The sequence below is a fragment of the Accipiter gentilis genome, chromosome Z, assembly GCF_929443795.1.
Source record: "Accipiter gentilis chromosome Z, bAccGen1.1, whole genome shotgun sequence".
Taxonomy (NCBI): Eukaryota; Metazoa; Chordata; class Aves; order Accipitriformes; family Accipitridae; genus Astur; species Astur gentilis.
The window spans coordinates 6990333-7008450 of NC_064919.1; the positions used below are offsets into that span (position 1 = coordinate 6990333).

Here is an 18118-nt window from a genome sequence, read left to right on the forward strand (position 1 = left end):
GCTGAGTGCCACCAGAGAGGCTTGCACCTCCGTGATGGGTGAAGTGCATGCTTGGTGTGTGCACCTGCGTTCGGTATGCAAGCAGAAAATGCTCTCGGATTCTGGGTGTAAAATGCTCTTTATCAAGGCGTGTTATTTCTGGTAATTTCGTAGCTTAACCAATGCAAAAAGCCTGATCCTTTTAATTCTTTCCTGACAATGCAATGTGTTGAAACTGAAATACTTCCCATGTCAGAGAAAAATGCGATTAATTGCAAGCTCAGATGTAAAACTAGAGCTTCAGGGAAGGGCTGTCACCGTGCCACTTACAGGCATTTAATGGTAGACAAAGGGCTTGTAAAATGAAATGCTGGAAACTATTGTGAGATGCTAGCCAAAGTAGCCCACAGATTAGACGATTTAACGGGTCGTTTCTACTCTTAATTTCATGATGTCTCTCCTTGTTGTCATGCAACCGGCCCGGACATTCAGGTTGTGTCTATAGAAATGCTTCTCAACAGCCTAATGCTGTTAAGGGCATTCTTCTCACTCAGCAATTGCATTAACGTTTAATATAATATTAATATGGGCTCTTTTACTACCAGAGCATGTAGAGGGGATGCAAATTACAGCTATAAAATATCTGAAGAGCCTTTTGAATCCCATTGGGCAATTGGTACTTATTTCACTTTTGTAGTTGTATATACGCAGGTAGGAAAAAAAAAAAAAAAAAAAAAAAAAAAAAAAAAAGAAAAAAAATTGTGAGTCGTGGTCTGACATGGGACCTTCCCGCCCTCCACCTTGGACCACTTCTAAAATTTCACCTTGTCTTGCATTCTTGCCTCGGTTCCCTTTCAGTAGAGGTGGAAGAATGGACGTTCACCTTTCGTGCGAGTTCCCTATCTGGATGTTCAGGAAGGATTTTAAGTCGGCAGCTGAAGCAGCGCACAGCAAAGCGCCGGGCTGTCTAAACAGCACCCGCAAGAAAGGGAAAAAAAAAAAAAAAAAAAAAAAAAAAAAGTTTGTGGAGGGTAAAATTACCTCTGCGGACCGCGCCGGCCTGCGACCACCCCCTCGGGGAAGCGGGGCCAACGACTAAACCGCGACGCCCGAATTTGTCTCGGAAGAGGAGCGGCGGGGATGCGGTCCCGAGACCCCGATCCGCGCAGGCGGGCCCCGGGGGCGGAGGGGCGCGGAGCGGGCTCCGCCAGAAGCCAGTCCCTTGCCGTGGGTGCACTTCGCCGTCGTCCCCGTGTCCGTCGTGTCCCCTCACACCCCCCCCCCCCCCCACCCCGCCGACCCCCGCATCTCCCGCCGCAGCGGCGGGGGAGGGAAGAGGGGGGGGTGGGGGGTGGGGGCGGAGCAGGTGCCAGGGTGTGTCGAGCAGCACCGCCCGCCGCCGCCTCCCCCCTCCCCCGAAGGAGCGCAAGAGGAGGAGGAGGAGGAGGAGGAGGAGGAGGAGGAGGAGGAGGCGGCCCGCCCGCGGGACGGAGGCGGCCGGCCGGGCCATGCTGGAGGCGCGGCGGCACCTGGCGGGCGCGCAGAGCCGGCGGGCGGCGGGGCAGCCTCCTCGGCGCTGCTAGGGCGGCGGCAGCGGCAGCCGCGGCGGGGGCTGCGCTCGGCCGGGGGCCGGGCCGCGCCGGGAGGGACCTTCTCGCCTCGTCTCGCCTCGCCTGGCCGGGCGGAGGCGCCGCCGCCGCCGCCTCCTCCTCCTCCTCCTTCTTCTTCTTCTTCTTCTTCTTTTCTTCTTCTTCTTCTTCTTCTTCCTTCGGCAGAGGCGGCGCGGCCGCGGGAGGAGAGGACCATGAGCCGCGCGGTGCTGGCCTGGCTGGTGCTCTGCGGGAGCCTGGCGGGGCCGCGCCTCGCCCGAGGTGAGGGGACGGGGATGGGATGGGATGGGATGGGACGACGACAACGGGGGGGGGGGGGGGGGGACGGGGGGTCGGGGCTGCGCCGGAGCTCTCGCAAAGTCGGAGCCGAAGTGCGCGGGGGGACCGGGGAGGCGCGACCGGCGGGCGGCTCTCAGCCGGGTGCCTCCGTCTGAGCTTGCCTTTTTTTGTTTGTTTTATTTATAAAAAAAAAAAAAAAAATGTAAAAAAAAATACTTACCTCTACATTTTGAATAGAAGCCGAAGAAAGATCCATCCTCAGACATGTTCTGTTTTGAAACTACGCTTATTGAGAGGCGAAACAAACGCCGTGAGAGCTTAAATGTAATCCAGATGAGCGGCTGGGAAGATTTAATAATAGCCGCAGAGCTGTCCACATCTCTTTTCCCTTCCTCTCCCCCCCCCCCCCCCCACCCCCCCCCACCCCCCTCCCCCCGTCACCGGTCTTCATTTTAATTTGAAGGCTGTTAGCTCTCAGCCGAAGAGCCAGCAAACCGCGGAACACTTCGCAAACACGTTCTGGGGCTTTAGCATCTCGGCAGCAGTGAACAGCTCTTGTAAGGCGACCCCGTTCCTGTCTTCTCCCTCTAACTAGGGCATCTCCATCTAAAACACGAACGGCGCCGTCTCTGTCTCATGCTCCCCGCCCCAAACCCCCAAGCAAAGCCCAACCCTACCCCAGAAAAAATAAGTTTAGAGCTCTTGGAGTTCTCTTTATTGTTATTTAGAATAATTACGTAGTGGAGGCTAGGTGGATTTTCCCTCCTCCCGGCATTAAAAAAAGTTGTCCGAGCTCATCTTGCTACCAGCTGAGCGTCGGGAGGTGGAGGGGGGCAAGACCGGGTTCCACTGCATCACCTCTTGCGAAGGGGACGGGGCTGGCCCGGGGGGAAGGCGCCGGGGGCGGTGGGGCTTCACCTGCCGCCCGTCCCGTCCCGTCCGGTGCCGGTGCCGGTGCCGGTGCCGGTGCGGACCCGCCGCTCCCCGCCGAGGCGGTCGCAGCTCCGCCGGGGAAGGAGCTCAGCCCCCGGGGTGCAGGGACCGCCGTGGGTCCCCTTCGCACCGCCACCTCGACCCACAGCACGAAACCCTCCGTGGGAGGCCGCCGTCCTCCGTGGGGGCTTCCCCCTGTCCGTCCCCTCCTGCCCGGCACAGCCTTTTCGCCCTCCACCAGCTCCAGACATGCTCCTTTGCCGGGGCTGTGTCTGTCCCTCCGTGTGATGCATCCGGCGTGGGGGGAATGTCTCGGGGTTGGAGACCTTTTTATTATCGCCCCAGTTGTTATCTTCCCGAGGCTTAGTAGAACAACTGTTATCCTAATGAGTAACATAGTATTTCCGTTGACTTTTAGACCTGTTCCCGTCATTATTCACTTTTTTTTTTTTTTTTTTATTTTAAAATGAAACCAATGTATCAGTAAAATTGAATATTTTATTGGATCTTAAATTATTCAGCACAGTGGCTTCTCCGAATCCAGTAACATTCACGCAGTTGCAGCGAGCATGTGATAGCTTATGCAATATGTCCTTGTACCTGCAGTTTATGCCCAAAGTCTTTTAAGCAAAAGATACTGTGTCTGCCACAAAGTCTGGACTTGTCATAAATACTTTGCATGGGGCTTCCGTAGGACTTCTCATAGTTCGCATCTGAGACGTTTTTTCATCTAAGTCTATGGTCTTGCCATGCTTTTAGGTAACTTCAGGACAGAGATAACTTCTTAGGTTTTCTAAGAGAAGTGAAATAGGAAGGAAAAAAGATCCATTTGCTCTGTGATTGCTTAAGCTGTAATTGTTCAGTTAAAGGTTTGTCCTTGGCTTTCAAAATGAGACAGAAGATACAGAGTCTGTTTTTATGCTGAAACAGACTAAAACGTTGCTTGACACGTCTGATACACTGGGTTAATTTTGCTCACTGTCATAACGTTTACTTTTAATAGATCTCTCAAAGTTATGATGACTGTAAGCACTGTAAGTAACTGAAACTCTTTGGAGAGCAGGTTTTGTACACTACAAAACTTTTTGTGCTTTGTTTGAACATTACTTGCTGATGAGTCCATTTGCATAATGTGTATAATGAAAACCCATGGTAGTGTCATCTGTGCAGTGGCCAGTTCTTCCCTGTCTTCTTTTGGGGTAAATTCCACCTGCAGATCAAAGTTAAGTCATGTAGTTCATTACTGACCCGTGTTTCAAGTCTACAAAGAAAAATACCAACTGCTTTTTTATTTGACCTCTGAAAAGTAATGATGGAGGTCAAAATCCTGCTTATTCGTGGTATCTTAAAAACCTCTTTTGCTTTTTATGTTTGGAACACATACATAATAAGTAGATCAGCAAGTTTTTCTTTTCTTTTTTTTTTTTTTTTTTTTTTTTTTTTGAGGGAGAGAGAAGGAGGAGAAAGATTGAGAGAGGTGATAATGATGATGATGATGGAAAAAAGTCATCCCAATGGAAGACTGCATTTTTCTTCTTTGGCCAGTATGATAAATTTGCAATCTCATGCACTGTAACAGGAGTCTGATCTTCAGAGATGCATTTATATGCCTGTATATGATGAAACTAGGCTTCAAGGGTGCAGTGACTTCTACCCCTTAGTTTGCAAGAAAGATGCAGGTGCATTTTTAATAAGGAATGTCCTTTTATACATATTTCGAAACAGCTGTAAGGTTTTACATTTGCTGTTGTTGCTGTTCCATGGTCAAATTTGAACAATCTGATGTTCTACAGTGTAGTGGACAGACAGTAACTGCAAGAGTGACTACAGAGACTACAAGAGATTATTTCAGGTGGAAGAAATACAGTGCATCCCATCTACAGTAATACAGGTTCCTGAGTCCCACTGTGGATTTTTTTAGGAACAAATAATCCAGTACCTTTCAGAACAGTCAGTGAAGATTGGGATCCAATGAAAGGAAAACCTAATTTAAAACTGGTAGCTGTTTTAGTCCCCAGATTTACCTCATGGAATAGGGTAAACTGATCGATCGGCTATGGTAACAGCACTCTAAGTGCATAGCAAATCGGTATATTCCATGTCTGTGTGTTAAATGTCTTTGCAACAGGATCTTCTGAAGATTTACCATTTGAGTTGTCTTCATTGTGAAGCTGGCCATTAAATTGTATCATGCGTTTTCAGTTAGCTTGATGCTGAATTTTTATGTATGGTTTGCCTAAAAGCGATATTGACATTGCCAAAACCAGGCAAATCTAGTTCTTTGTTTCATGACTGTGTCCTGTCAGCCTGAGATAAAAATTTTGGAACTTTCAAGGAACTGTTTCAAAGATGTTGCTTTTTCTCCATTACAGTGGGAACCTTCACTCTCTCTGAGGCTTAGAAGTTTCTATAAAGCCTCTTTCTGCAGCTGGAATGAGCTGCAAGGAGTAAAAGTGCTGAGAATCAAGAGAGGTAAACTGTAGCTTTGTTCTCATGTAACTATACTGAAAGACTGGAAAGATCACAGAGACTTTTAAAGACTGAGATTCTTCTGTTTTACAGAATGCCTTTGCATCTTCGGATGGCATCTGCCTCTGTGCAAACTGCTGACAGTGTGACCCTGCATAATGATTTTCACTGTTCTTTTAACAAATTACATTTGTATTCAAATTGATTTTCCATGACTGCTCATATAGCCTCCAGAAAGCATATAGCAGATATACTATTGCATCCTGTACGTCTCTGGTCAGCACAGGACAGAATTTGATGTCCAGTCATGCATTAATATGACTGGAATTAATAGTCCAGTTGTAGTAGTGGTGGTACTAGTTGTTTTTTTTTAAGTGTCCAAATTCCTCTTTCTCTGCCCTTTATGTCTTTATCCTTTATGCTTTTTTTCAAAGGTTATACTTCATACAAGGTTGTGTATCAATGGTAGCATAGTGAAAAGGGGCACTGTCTTACCTTCCCTCCTCCACATTTTTTTCAATTACCATTCAGTTGAAAATCAAGGAAATGAGTCACTTTGGAAGTTATTTCAAAAGATAATCACTTTTTATTAAAAGGTTGATTTTTATGCCTTGAATTAGCTGTTTGTACAGCACATGTCCATACAGCAGCAGTGACAAACTCACAGCTTGGTAACATTTCAAGTAAAAATACCTGGAGAAGCATCATTTAAGAAACTGCAAGAGTCAAGAAATAAATCTATGTCGTTCTCAAATTTATTGTGAGTCACATAGGAGTTAGCATCTTACTGTTTTTCATTTTTCAGGTTTTTACACATTTCAAACTCATGTAAGCCACAGAGCCAGGAGTATTTCTGAAATCTTAAAGGATGGTCAGTGTTGTATTACAAGTGATATTGGGCTTTGTAGCATACTTGAAGCCCAGCTGCCTTGAGTTTGAAATAATATGTGTTGAACATCAAAACAGTAATAATTTATTTCAACTTTCAAAACAGGTTCGCAGTGAAAATAAGAGTTTTAATTTTTCTTGGTCAGGTGATACATTAGAAAACAAAAGGTGAGCTAAAAGATTCAGACCCAAATAAGGGTTGTAATAACCTTAATATTTGCAAACCTAAGACCTCTGGAAAATGCTGTTTTATATTGGAGGACCTACACACATTCTCCATTTAAAGAGGATGAAGGGAGAATATAGGGGGAAAGCCAACATCAGCCTAAATTCAGTGAGCTATTTCAGCCCGAGGAGTAAGTGATAATGGGTCTAAGTTTCCTTCTTTATAGGAAACTTAGATCTTATGTTAGAGGAAAAGCCACTCAGTGAGTGTAGTGACAGTAGGGTATGGCTAATTTTCTAATGATTTGGTGTGTAGGGGGTAAAGCAGCCTTTGTGCCATTTGTATTGCAGGAGCAGAGTGTGGACCTGTTTGAAAACAGTAACTGCAATTGCGCAGCTGGATCTGGGGTATTACTGAAAGCAGGGGCTGAGCTAGCAGCTGGTGTCCCAGAAATTTGGAGGTGCAGAATTTGTGCATGTATTTTCATGGTTTGGGATTTTATCAAATCTCAGTCTCGTTGTTGGAGCAATATACTTGTGGGTTTTTTCTATTGTTTATTCGTGCGGGTTTTTTTTCTCTTTAATCAGCAAGCTGCGTTACCTTTCATCACAGTGGGGGTGTTCTTCTATTTTAAGTTTTAAAAGCTGAGAAATGAAACAGACCATGGTTATCTAATAAAGTCTCTAGCTAATAATTACAGTATGTGGGGTGTGTGTGTGAATGCATTATCATATGAAACACACATGAAAACAATTTTACATACTATACAGTGGCTATATGCATTCATACTATATTGTCTCTATATCTACATTTCAGATCACGTACAGAGGAATACATTCACTTATGTGCCACACATCAAGTCTGATACTTCTTAAAGGTTTGGGTAATGTTAGATAAGACTTCATCGTCCTATGAATTCGGGATGCACAGGTCCATATTTCAAGTCAAAATTGGTTATATTCAACAAAAGCAATGAACGTCTAAGGCTGTGTTTTTGAGACTAACGATAGTATTCCTTGCTTCGCTCCACCACCTCCAGACTTTAGTAAGGGGCCATTTGTAGGCAAAGGCTTTTTATGATGACAAGTTTGGTGAAGTTGTTTGAAAACACAGAAGAAAGTACTCATTCATCTGTGCCTTTTAAATGGAGAACCCTGGAGTATCTATCTTGGTTATACCACTTGTGGCAGCAGAACATCAGGTTTTCAGTTTTAGGAGATTTTAACCACAATATTTAAAGCAGTAAAGTCCAGTATGCAGATGACAGCAGGGAGGAGCAGCAGATGGATAAGCAAGCGCAAGAAGGTCTGCTCTCCTTGTGTTGTGCCTGGGTAGGAGCTTTGCACATCCCAGCAGGAAACTAGAGGTGTGAGCGAAAAATGTGCAACTGCTTCAATTTCATGGGTCGTATGTGAGCTTGGTGGCCAAAAGGAAGAGGGAGCAGAGGCAGGGCCTCCATGGGAGGAGGTGGGAGATCCGATGTGGGTGCTCCATGGCACTTCTTGTCCCAGGTGGTGCATGGGAGAGTAGGGGCAGTTCTAGAGGTGTAACCTGTCCGGCATGCAGTTTCTGCATCAAGTGGTGACTCTTGGGTTAAAGCGATTGAGAAATTTGCCAACCAAAAGTGCTTTATCAAAACATGGCATTTCTGTGCATACAAGAGTTCAACCAGTAATCAGTCTTCCCTCTCCTACTCTGGTGTTTAGCTTGCCTGGGACATGGACAGCATGGGTTCGAGTTGACTGTTAAGTGGTTCAGACTATGGATTTGAACCTGAGAGTTTCAAATTTTTTTTTCAATACAGGACATTTTCAGTGTTTTGCACATAAACTTCTTTCCTTCTTCCTGTCCCACTCCCCTTGCAAATCATTTTTTCCTTAATTGTTTTCAGTTTTAAACAACACAAGGCATTTGTGCATAGCCAGATTGTGGCCCTACTGTAGGATAAAGCTACAGTGTAGACATAGAGGGCTTTTTTTTGTGTGTCTGTGAGTATTTTTACAATAGTAACTTTTTGACAGAGACAAAAAAAAAAAAAAACCAAACAAACCACCAAACCTGAAAGGTGATTGCTTTGCCAATTTTTAGCTGCAGTAATTTTATTTGCCGTGCTTCTGTGTAGGGAGGCTGACAAAATTTCTACAAAAACTGCTTTTTTCCTATCATTGTCAAGATGCTGTGTCAGCCTGTATAATTATGGAGAGCTGTGACAGCAGTGCATAAATAACAGTAATTTCTGCCATCTGATTACTCATGTCTTAGGTTTCTACAACAGTGAAACTACAACAGACAATATAGAAAATACTTTTGGATAAGATGTGTGAGTGTGAAAAACAGAAAAAATAGAAAATAAAAGATGTTTGATTTATTTTATTTTCAACATTTACATCTTTCAGTCTGTCTCTCCCTCATGTACAACAGCCTCTATCACTGCTGGATATCATTGCACACAACCAGCCCCTTTAATCTATGCTTCCTCTCTGATTTTTCTCTATTACAGTCCCATAGACCATACTGCTTTAATCTGTTTGCCAGGGGTTTTTTGTTTTTCTAGTTAAGTATTACGTTTGCAGGCAGTGGCCTGGGCTCTGAGACTGACTTTTTTTTTCTTTTTTTTTTTTACTTACCCCCTTTGCAGCTTGGGCTTTTGAAATATAGAGATGGAGAAAATATTATTTGCTATGTAACCTGTCAGATTCCTTACTTGTGTGAGGAATTGCACAGGATTGCCTTACAAGGTCTTTTCTAGGTTAAAAACAAAGACCTAGTAGCTGATTGCTTTTAGATACTATTCCAGAACTATTTTAAAACCATGGAATGTCCATGTATTTGAACAATTTTAAGGGAAGATTAGATTAATACTGTGACTAGCGTACAGTGTGAATGGGGAAAGTATGTGCTGTTGTCATGGGAAGTAGCTAAAATGACCTAGTAGTTCTCTTCTATGGTACGTCCTATATATATTTCTTTAATGATGCTTTTGTCTAATTTCTTTGATGTCTTTTTTATGGCTTACCTTCTGATCTCATACAAAATGATGCATCCTTTATAGGTAGTCCTTCAGGATAAAGATCAACCTCTTTAATAATTGCCTTCATTTTCCTGGGTGTGATCGAGCTCATCCTATTGTAAGCTCTTGACTTGCTTCACCAGGCTTCTCTTTAACCTGGTGTCCTTGTTCAAATGCATGTTTTCTGTTAGAAACTTCTCTAAGAAATGCTGCATTTTTGCACTGTTGCACACTTGCACACACATGTACACTCTGGTTCCTTGCTATGGTGGTTTTACTTAACCCAAACTCTTCTCCAAATACAGGTCTTCTGGTTCAGCCCATTACTAAAGTCATAGAGGACAACCAGAGTACAACAAAAATGGTAATTGAAGCAATGTCAGACATACTTGGGAATGTAGTCTTAGAGATGTATTTCTGCTTTCACAAAATCTGTTGGGGGAAAAATACCAAATCAACATTCTGAGTAAGAACCCTGAAATCGGCTGGAGTAAGGTGTGGTTGACTATATGTACTGGCTTAATATTAAGACTATGTCTGTATTGCTTCACACAGCAAGAGCAGTTACTACTCTAGTATGCCTCAGTATCTTTCAGTGTAGTTGAATAATTATGTGCTAATATGCATTTAAAATGCTGAGTGCGAGTAAAAGTAGAATAGTAAAAGATGCAGTTTTGACCTGTGGGTCAGAGCCTCTTGGCCCTTGGAGCGGTGAAACAGAGGTCTAGCCTGTAGGAAAACTCCTAAATCTCTATAGTTTGTTACTGCTAAGCATGTGAGATTTGACAGTATAGGCAAGCCTATCTAATTTCTCTTTGCCACTGACTTTTCCCTAATTTCAGCACTGGTGATGGTCTTACGCAGAGCAATAAAACCCCATCATTTCTATGCCATGCTAGTTTTCTGGTAGTTTAGCTTGTTGGGATGACTTAGGGCAGGAGCCGGCAAGCCCCAGTGCTCGTGCAAGGATGGGTGATGGGAAGAGGGAGGAAAGAGCGAGTGACACGGCGCTGTTGGACACCATATGTGTCCTCACCTGGTTCCTTCAGGGCGAAGTTAGAGATAGTTTTCTCGGTGACAGCTTACGCATTTTTTGCCAAGAAATGTGTTTCTGGACCTACCTCTCCAGGTGCTTGCTGGTTCTCAATGTGTGAATGTTCCAAGCCTCTTTTCCAGCGCTAAACAGGTGAACTTAAACCATGTTGAGCAGGGAGACATGCTCACTCGCTCCCCCACCCTACCCTAAGGCACAGAATGCCACATTTCTCCCTGCCTTGTGTATAGCTATGAATCACCCACTGTGGAAACCAGGTACAGAAATCAGACCCAGGAGTATGCACTGTGTTCCTGTCTGCATTGCCTTGGCATGACTGGAGGCAGAGGAGCAAATTCTGCATTTCTCCTGCCGCCTCCCAGTACTGAGTATCTGTGTGCTGCCTCACCATCCTGGGGCCAATCAAGTGTTGATTAACTAAGCTGTCCTCGTTGGTTATTTTGATGAGGACAGATTACAGTGTTTTTCTTCCTTAATTATTTTGTGCCAAATATTTATTTTACGGATAAAGATCCTGCCTTGGCCATGCAAAGCAGGTGAGGCTCAGGAGCTCCCCACGTGCTCTCAGTAGAGTGGGAGGAGCTGCCTGCCTTAGAAGTTCTGCCCTGACTTATTTCTAAGCAAGTAAACTGCTTTGAAACCACTGGTGAGTAGACGTGGTTCTGGCTCCTCCATTCAGACCAAATGAAGGCTGAGCAGGAAGAAGGAAGAAGCCAAAATGAATGAGTAAAATCACTACATGCTTCATTTACTTCAGGAGGAAAAAGAGAGAACTCTTTAAAACGTTAATACAAATTTTTTTTTGTTATTTGTTTCACAAGGACTTCAAGTGTGTGTATGTGTGCATGCTGAATCTGGCTGTTGGATTCAGCTGGACAAAGCCTCATCTTTCAGCAAGTAAACAACCTGATCAAGAAGCGGTGCGACCTTCCCAAGTGGCAGTGTCCCTTTAGCCCAGCTTCACACACCAGCCCTGTGGGAGCTGTGTCTCTTCCTAGGCTCTGAGACCAGTGATTGACTAATTTTGACCAATTAGTCTGCTGCTTGGTTGTTTTTGAAAGACAAGTTCTGATTTTATTTTTTTTTTAAATTTCCTGTAGAAAGCAATAAATAATTAAAAATAGGTACACTGGTTTCTTTTCCAGTAATGAATTGTGGTTATGGAATTATACTTGTAGAAACATATGAACAGAATTTTAAATCCCAACTAAAAATTTCCTTTTAAGGCAGAGGAGGGAAGAAGGAATATCCTAGAACTGTACCCCAACTTCACTGGAATAAAGGTCAGTCAGATTTATTTAAAATCAGTGTTCTGAACTGGGCTTTTCCTCTAGAGCAGCACCATTTTTGGAGCTGAAGAATTTTAGCAAGAAATACAAGAAGTTTTCTTTTATGTTCTTGGAGATTCAGGAAGCTAGTCTTTCACCCTATAAATGTTGTAGTCTGGCAGATAATCATAAAGTCTTGTGCTAGCATCTTTCATAGCAATCTTTTGTCTCTTGTGTCACATCAAGCTCTTTTTGCCCCCCCCCCCTCCTCCCCCCCCTTCTTCTTGAAGTGTGTGCACCTTCCAGGTGATACAAAGAGCATCCCTGAAGTCTGAAAACAAAGGTCAATACATCACATAGAAAGGCATCTATCTTTAAGAGAAATAATGAGATTTGATGACTGACGTCTGCTAAAAGCCATGATGTTAAGTATCCTGTGGTGCAAGCTCCTGCACTGCAAGCATTGCAGCTGCTTGCATATACATTTCATTGTGTGTGTGACAAGTGTTAGTATACTGGTAATATTTACCCAGAGAGTTGCAGGGATCTCACAAACAGGTAATGATCTGGAATTGCTGTTTCAGGAGAACTCTCAGTTAATGTTATTCAGTGTTCCCACTTTATTACTGTATATGCAAGAGATTCTCATTTCTTTTTCATTTTCAAAATGAGGTGTTAGAAGCTTTTAAAATTCAAATTGCAAATGCCCAGTCTGTTTACAGCATAGTATATATATTTTGTAACAGTTGGAATAATTTTTAAAAGCCTTTAATACAGGATGTCAGAACAGATTTTCTGTAGAAAGAGCAGCTTCAGAAAGGGTATAGTTTTGTTCTGCCCCATTTTCCTGTTAAGATACAACAGTAAAACTACTGAAGATTTTAGACATATTACATCTGTTCTTTGAAAGAGAACAGCATAAAAGACATAAAATTACTGTTCTAGTAGATTACAAGCTGTAGTGTGTATCTGTTGAAATTGGCTTTATGGAAGGTGCTTCTTCTAAGTTGTTGTAGTTTGAAAATAAAATACTAACTTCTTTAGGATCATACCCTCCCTGAGCAATGAAATAACTCTATCGCCTCTGCTCTTCAGCCACATAGACTTTGCCCAGAGTTCGGGCTTTGGGGAGCAGCCTGAAGGTCACAGGTGGGCATCAGTCCACCAGTGGCTGATGAAGGAGTAGGGTCAGTTCTATGCCATGTACTTCCCATTGCTGTCTGTGTAGAAAGGGAGATTATTTAGTTTTGACCCTCTTTAAGGCACAGTAGATCCCCTATTTTCCTGATGGAAATGAGGACTTGGAAGAAATTGTATCTGTATGGAGTTTATGATTCTTGGAGCAGCATAGATGTGTCACCACATGATCCTGTCAGAGCTCACAGGTAGTCTGGTCATACGGCAGTGGCATGAATTGTAAGAGGGATGTATTAGCTGGGGAAGATGGGTCATTACTGTACTACTGTGCAATTTTTTTGGTGGCTTTTGGCTTTTTCTAACATATGTATATGTATTAACACAGGACAGATCTTTATATAGTATTTATGTTCTGCGATATTCACCAAAAAGTGAAGAGTGGTGGTGATGTTTATAGACAAAACAGGCTTCTGCATTCAGTACAGGTGTCTCAGGCTTTCCAAAATTTTTTTGGGAATGTTTCTCTGCATTAGAAATTACTATATTTATCCTTGATATCTATGTAGTGACTTAGTTTGTTTATCACAAACTACCCTGAATTTTTAGACTATGTTCACTGTTGTCTGGAACAGTAAAGAAGAGGCTTATTTATTTATTCATTCGTTCATTCATTCATGTATTTTGTGGAAACAGGTGTAATTCTCTTCTGTTTGGCTGGATTTTTTGTTTCTTCAAGCTTGAAATTTTTATGAGGTCCTACTTTCTTCCTTTGCACAAAGGTTTTACATGGAGTTTTCTCTTTTTCTGGAACTCTCTGATAATTGAAAGCTTTCTAATAGTTCTGAAAATTAGCAGTGCTACAAGCCATAATGGTCAAGAACTAGAGTCAGCTGCAACCGCTGTGCACTTAGGGCAGGAAATGCAGACAAAAGGCTTCACTGTGTCAAACACAGTGTTTTTGAAAGTGTTTTGCAGGTTTAAGATTTATATTGTACCTTAACCCACTGCTTCTTTTCTCTGGACTATTATTTTAACCCTTTTTCATTCTTTTTTCCATCCATAATGTTGACCTGACTCGAACGTCTGGATTTTCGATTTTTCAGTTGATGGTTCAAAGACCAAGGGCCCTGGTAGATGTTAATCCAAATCTGATGTTGAAAGTAGGTTGGTCTTCAGATTTAACTCTTTAAGGAATATGCATTCTTGTGGCTTCTCTTGATTTTAATAATGCAAAGACACCTCTTGTGAATACAGAAGAATAACTTTAGACCAAAGCTTGCTCTAGATTAATGTCTGCTGCTTTGCCAAAACTATTATCTATATTGCAAGCTGTTACTTCCTGTCCAAACCGAGTAATTAAATCTTTGAATCAGATGTGCAGATTTTTATTATTATAAACATAGTTTAGGATTTTATGGTTTCAGAGAACCTTCAGGAAAGAGCTGTATTAGAGCTCATTAGAGAATGGGCTAAAACCTCTCTGAAATTTTGATTTGTTAAATTACATTTTCAGATTTGGACTCCTGTCTCTCAGACAAAAACAGAGAGAAAAACTGCCAGGACTGCATTAGGTGTGTTTGTGCTTTAATCACTGCAAGTCTGTTTATGATCTGATCTGGGGCCCTTAATCTGGGTTGCTTGCCAGCAATTACATAAAACACCTATCAACTTTTTTAATACTAAATGGTGAAATTATCCTTTTGCAATAAGCCAGTTGAGTAACACTATGTGAACGTGAAATGGACACCACTGTCTTTCAAAGGTGTTGTAGGTGGCCATCTACTCTTGAGAGAACATGGTTAATTTATGTCTATGTGCCTAATGAGACTGCCTTTGGCATGGCCTGAACCAGCTACCCTGGTACATCAGAGACCTTGAGGGAGGATGCTGCTGCCCCAGCCTCAGGCTACAGAGATGCTCAGGGGAGGGACGGTGATGGCCTTGCCTGCTGGGGTGTGCTGTCTGCCATCAGGGAGGACAAACAGGAGATTGACAGGATCTCGCAAAGACCCCACAAAACCAACAGCTCAAGTCCTGTGTTGCAAGGGAGGAGGGAAATCTAGAGGACCCCCTCCCAGTGAGCTGGGGATAGAAACTTCAATGACGGGGGAAGCTGGAAACTCACCAGTTCTGATATCATACCTCAGCCCTCTTCACCACCTCTGGTTTTGCAGTTACAGGTACCAACCAAGTTCCTGAACAAAGGCAAAAAAAGGAGGATGATAGTTAATGGAGACTCCCCTTTGGGGAATGGAGGCACCTGTCTGTTGACCTGATGTCTTGTCTTGGGTGCTTAGGTTTGGGATGATGCAGAGAGACTGCAGCCACTGATACTGCCAGGGAGGCCTGGCAAAGAAAATGTGGGGTCGTTGTTGAGTGGGGTGGGTGATTTGATGTGACAGCAGGCACAGAAGGCAGAGGAACTAAACACTGACATTACTGCAGTCCTCCCCAGCCAGTCCTGCCAGACCTCTGCACTTGGAGAGACAGGTCAAGGAGAGAAATAACCAGGACTGGATGAGCATCAGGATGATCCTGGTGACTGGATACAACCTCATCCATGGGCCAATGGGAAAAGATGGACTGCACCCGAAGGTGCTGTGAGTTGGCCAATGCCCTTGCAGGGTGAGACATCTATAACCCCTGTAAAGTTATCGAAATCTGGGGATGTCCCCAGCGAGCAAAGAAAGGCAAATGTTGCACCCACCTTCCAAAAAGGCAAAACAATTGACTGAAAGGGAAACTCCAAGCTTGTCGGCCTTGCTTGGTCCCTGGGGAAATCATGGAGCATGTTTCTGGGCATGTGAAGGAGAAATCAGCACGTGTTTACTTGGGATAAACCACACCTGACCCACCTGATGGCATTCTGGGAAGAAATGATTGGTTTGTGGATGGGGGGAGAGTGGTGGGTGTCATGTACCTGGGCTAGAGTTCTTGAAACTGTCACCATTCTTGCATCCAAGTTGAGCAGTGATGGTCTGGATGGGTGGACAGAGGGACAGAAAAAACTCTGGTTAGATGATGGTACTTGGAGGGCAGTAGTTGACCAGTCACATCAGCCTGGAGCTTGGTAACAAGTGGGTCATCACTGGGGTCTGTCTGGGACCTCTCCTGATTTACCATCTTTATCAGTGGCCTGGAGGAGGTGACAGAGTCCTTGTCCATCAAGTGTGCAGGTTACACCAAACCAGGGTGACCAGTGGGTGCCCTCAAGGGCAGGGCTGCCACAGAGAGAAGCCACCCTGGGGGAATGACCCAACAGGAGCTGTAAAAAGGGACAAATGCCGAGTTCTGCCTTTGGCAGGGAGAGCCCCTCTGAGGGCATGGGTGTTTGGTTTTTGGACCCCCAATCCAGGAAAGACGTGGATAAATGGGGGTGAGGTCAGGGACACCACTGTGTTGGTGGGGACTGGAGCTCCCGCCCTGCAAATAGAGAACCTGTGGGACTAGGGCTGTGTCAGCAGGCAAGGGGCAGCTTGAGGGGCAGAAGAGAAGCCCCCACTGCCTGCAGGGAGGGGGTTGAGAAGACAGAGGCAGACCAGTCACAGCAGTGCATGGCAGGTGAATAAGAGTTGTATTTCTGTGAATATAACCCTTACTGGGGGGTGAGCATGAAGACTCATGTCCCTCTTAAGCCCCATTTTGAGTAGCTGTGTGAGATTGAGTGTTGTTCAATTAGCCTTCTGCAGAATAGTGGTGGTTTTTTTGCCTTTCAATGTAAAGAATAGGATTGGATTTTATGTAGATGCTAGCAAAAATAAAATCTTAAGATCTACAGGGTACATCTGGTGTTTTTTTGGTTTTGTTTGCTTTTTTACTTTGTAATTGTTGCTTATCATTAATAAAGTAAACTAAGCAACAGTAAACAAGCTGTGATTTTCAACGTTAAGTTTTTTTTGTTTTGCTTTGCAGTTTACATTTTATAGTCTTGCAGTTGTGTGGGCTGGCAGTAAGAACCCCAAAACAAAGATTTACTTGCATTATTAACTTCCTTTTATGTTTGTTTATGAAATACAAATGGAAAAAATGGGTATCAATATGTAGAGATTCTTCTTGAACATTTTCCTCCTTGAAATGGTAATAATAGAAATGTCCAATTTCCAGATTGTGACAAAAACACGGCTTTCAAGCATATTAGAATGAAGTTATGAGTCTGCATTTTAAAGTGCAGTCGGGATTTGGCAAAAGAGATCTCAGATGAAAACCCCCTGCTGAGATCATGAGATTTATAGATTTAAGATTCAGTGATCATGCAAAGAGTTTAACAACTCTGCTGATATGGGTGTTAAGGGAAGAAATTAAAATGAACTGAATTGGTGATTCATTTTGGTTACACTCTGGGGGAAGAACAGACATTTTCTGATAATTAATTATCTAATTCAAAACCTCCCCGTTTCTTGGCTGAGGTATGAAATTAGATATTTTGTATAATAAAGCAGCTGATCTTTAAAACTAATGGGAAGTGCTTTTATATTTTTCACAAAAACTATAGGCACTTCAGTTCACTGGGCTCTGGCTCAAGAAATTAGTTTCAAGCAAATTAGCCAGTAAAATGAATGTACCCTGCATTAGTTTATTAATAAAAGTGCTGTGTAAACATAGCTGATCAGTATATGGCAATCTGCATAAGATGAGAAATAAAAATATGCATAAATTAAACAGTCTTGATTGCTGACCATTGATTGCCAGCTATGTTTCTCTAAGTTCGGTATGAAATGTTTCTTTTACTTGAAAAATAAAGTCATGTCGGTCGAATAAGCTGTGCAGTTTTCATTGCCTTTGGTTGTCTTCATTACAAATTGAGAGTGTTCAACAGAATTTAGAATAAAAAAGGCACAATCTTGCAATGCTATGCTTTCTGGAAAATGTATTCTGAGATGTTAACACTTCACTCTTTATCATGAAAGTCATCAACTGAGGATTACCTTCAGGGTTAATGTTCAGATTCCTGTATTTTCCTCTAATGCTTACACAAGTGTTCATTCCCAGCCAAATGTACCGCAGTGTGAGAGCCCCAAATTAAGGGCATGCTTTCTAGTTTAACTTTTTCACTAGGATCCTGAAATAGTAACAGTGCTGCTGATAGGGCACTGGTGGCATAACGTGTGCAGGATGTTTAGATGTAGCGGGACAGTTGCTGCTTTCTGTTACTCCTCCTTAGTAACTTGGCTGCAAGAATAAGGTGACTGTGTTTTATTTTTGAGCCATTGGCTTGATGTCCAGTTGTGCAAGTATTCTATTGCTGCTCCTATAATTTCTGATCTAGAACATGAAATTGCTTTGCAATAATTAAGAGTGGTAGTTGGGGTAAGTAGTGCATCTCTC

The 18118-nt window shown here is 43.2% G+C and overlaps 1 protein-coding gene across 1 annotated transcript in view; it reads left to right on the forward strand.

Annotated features, from left to right (window-relative positions):
• The first annotated feature begins 1718 nt into the window (after positions 1 to 1718).
• Positions 1719 to 18118, forward strand: part of EDIL3 (EGF like repeats and discoidin domains 3) — a 263077-nt gene continuing 246677 nt past the window's right edge. The window contains exon 1 of the mRNA XM_049796524.1: positions 1719 to 1850. Coding sequence (XP_049652481.1) covers positions 1784 to 1850 — 67 coding nt within the window. The 5' untranslated portion in view covers positions 1719 to 1783. The remainder of the gene's footprint in view (positions 1851 to 18118) is intronic.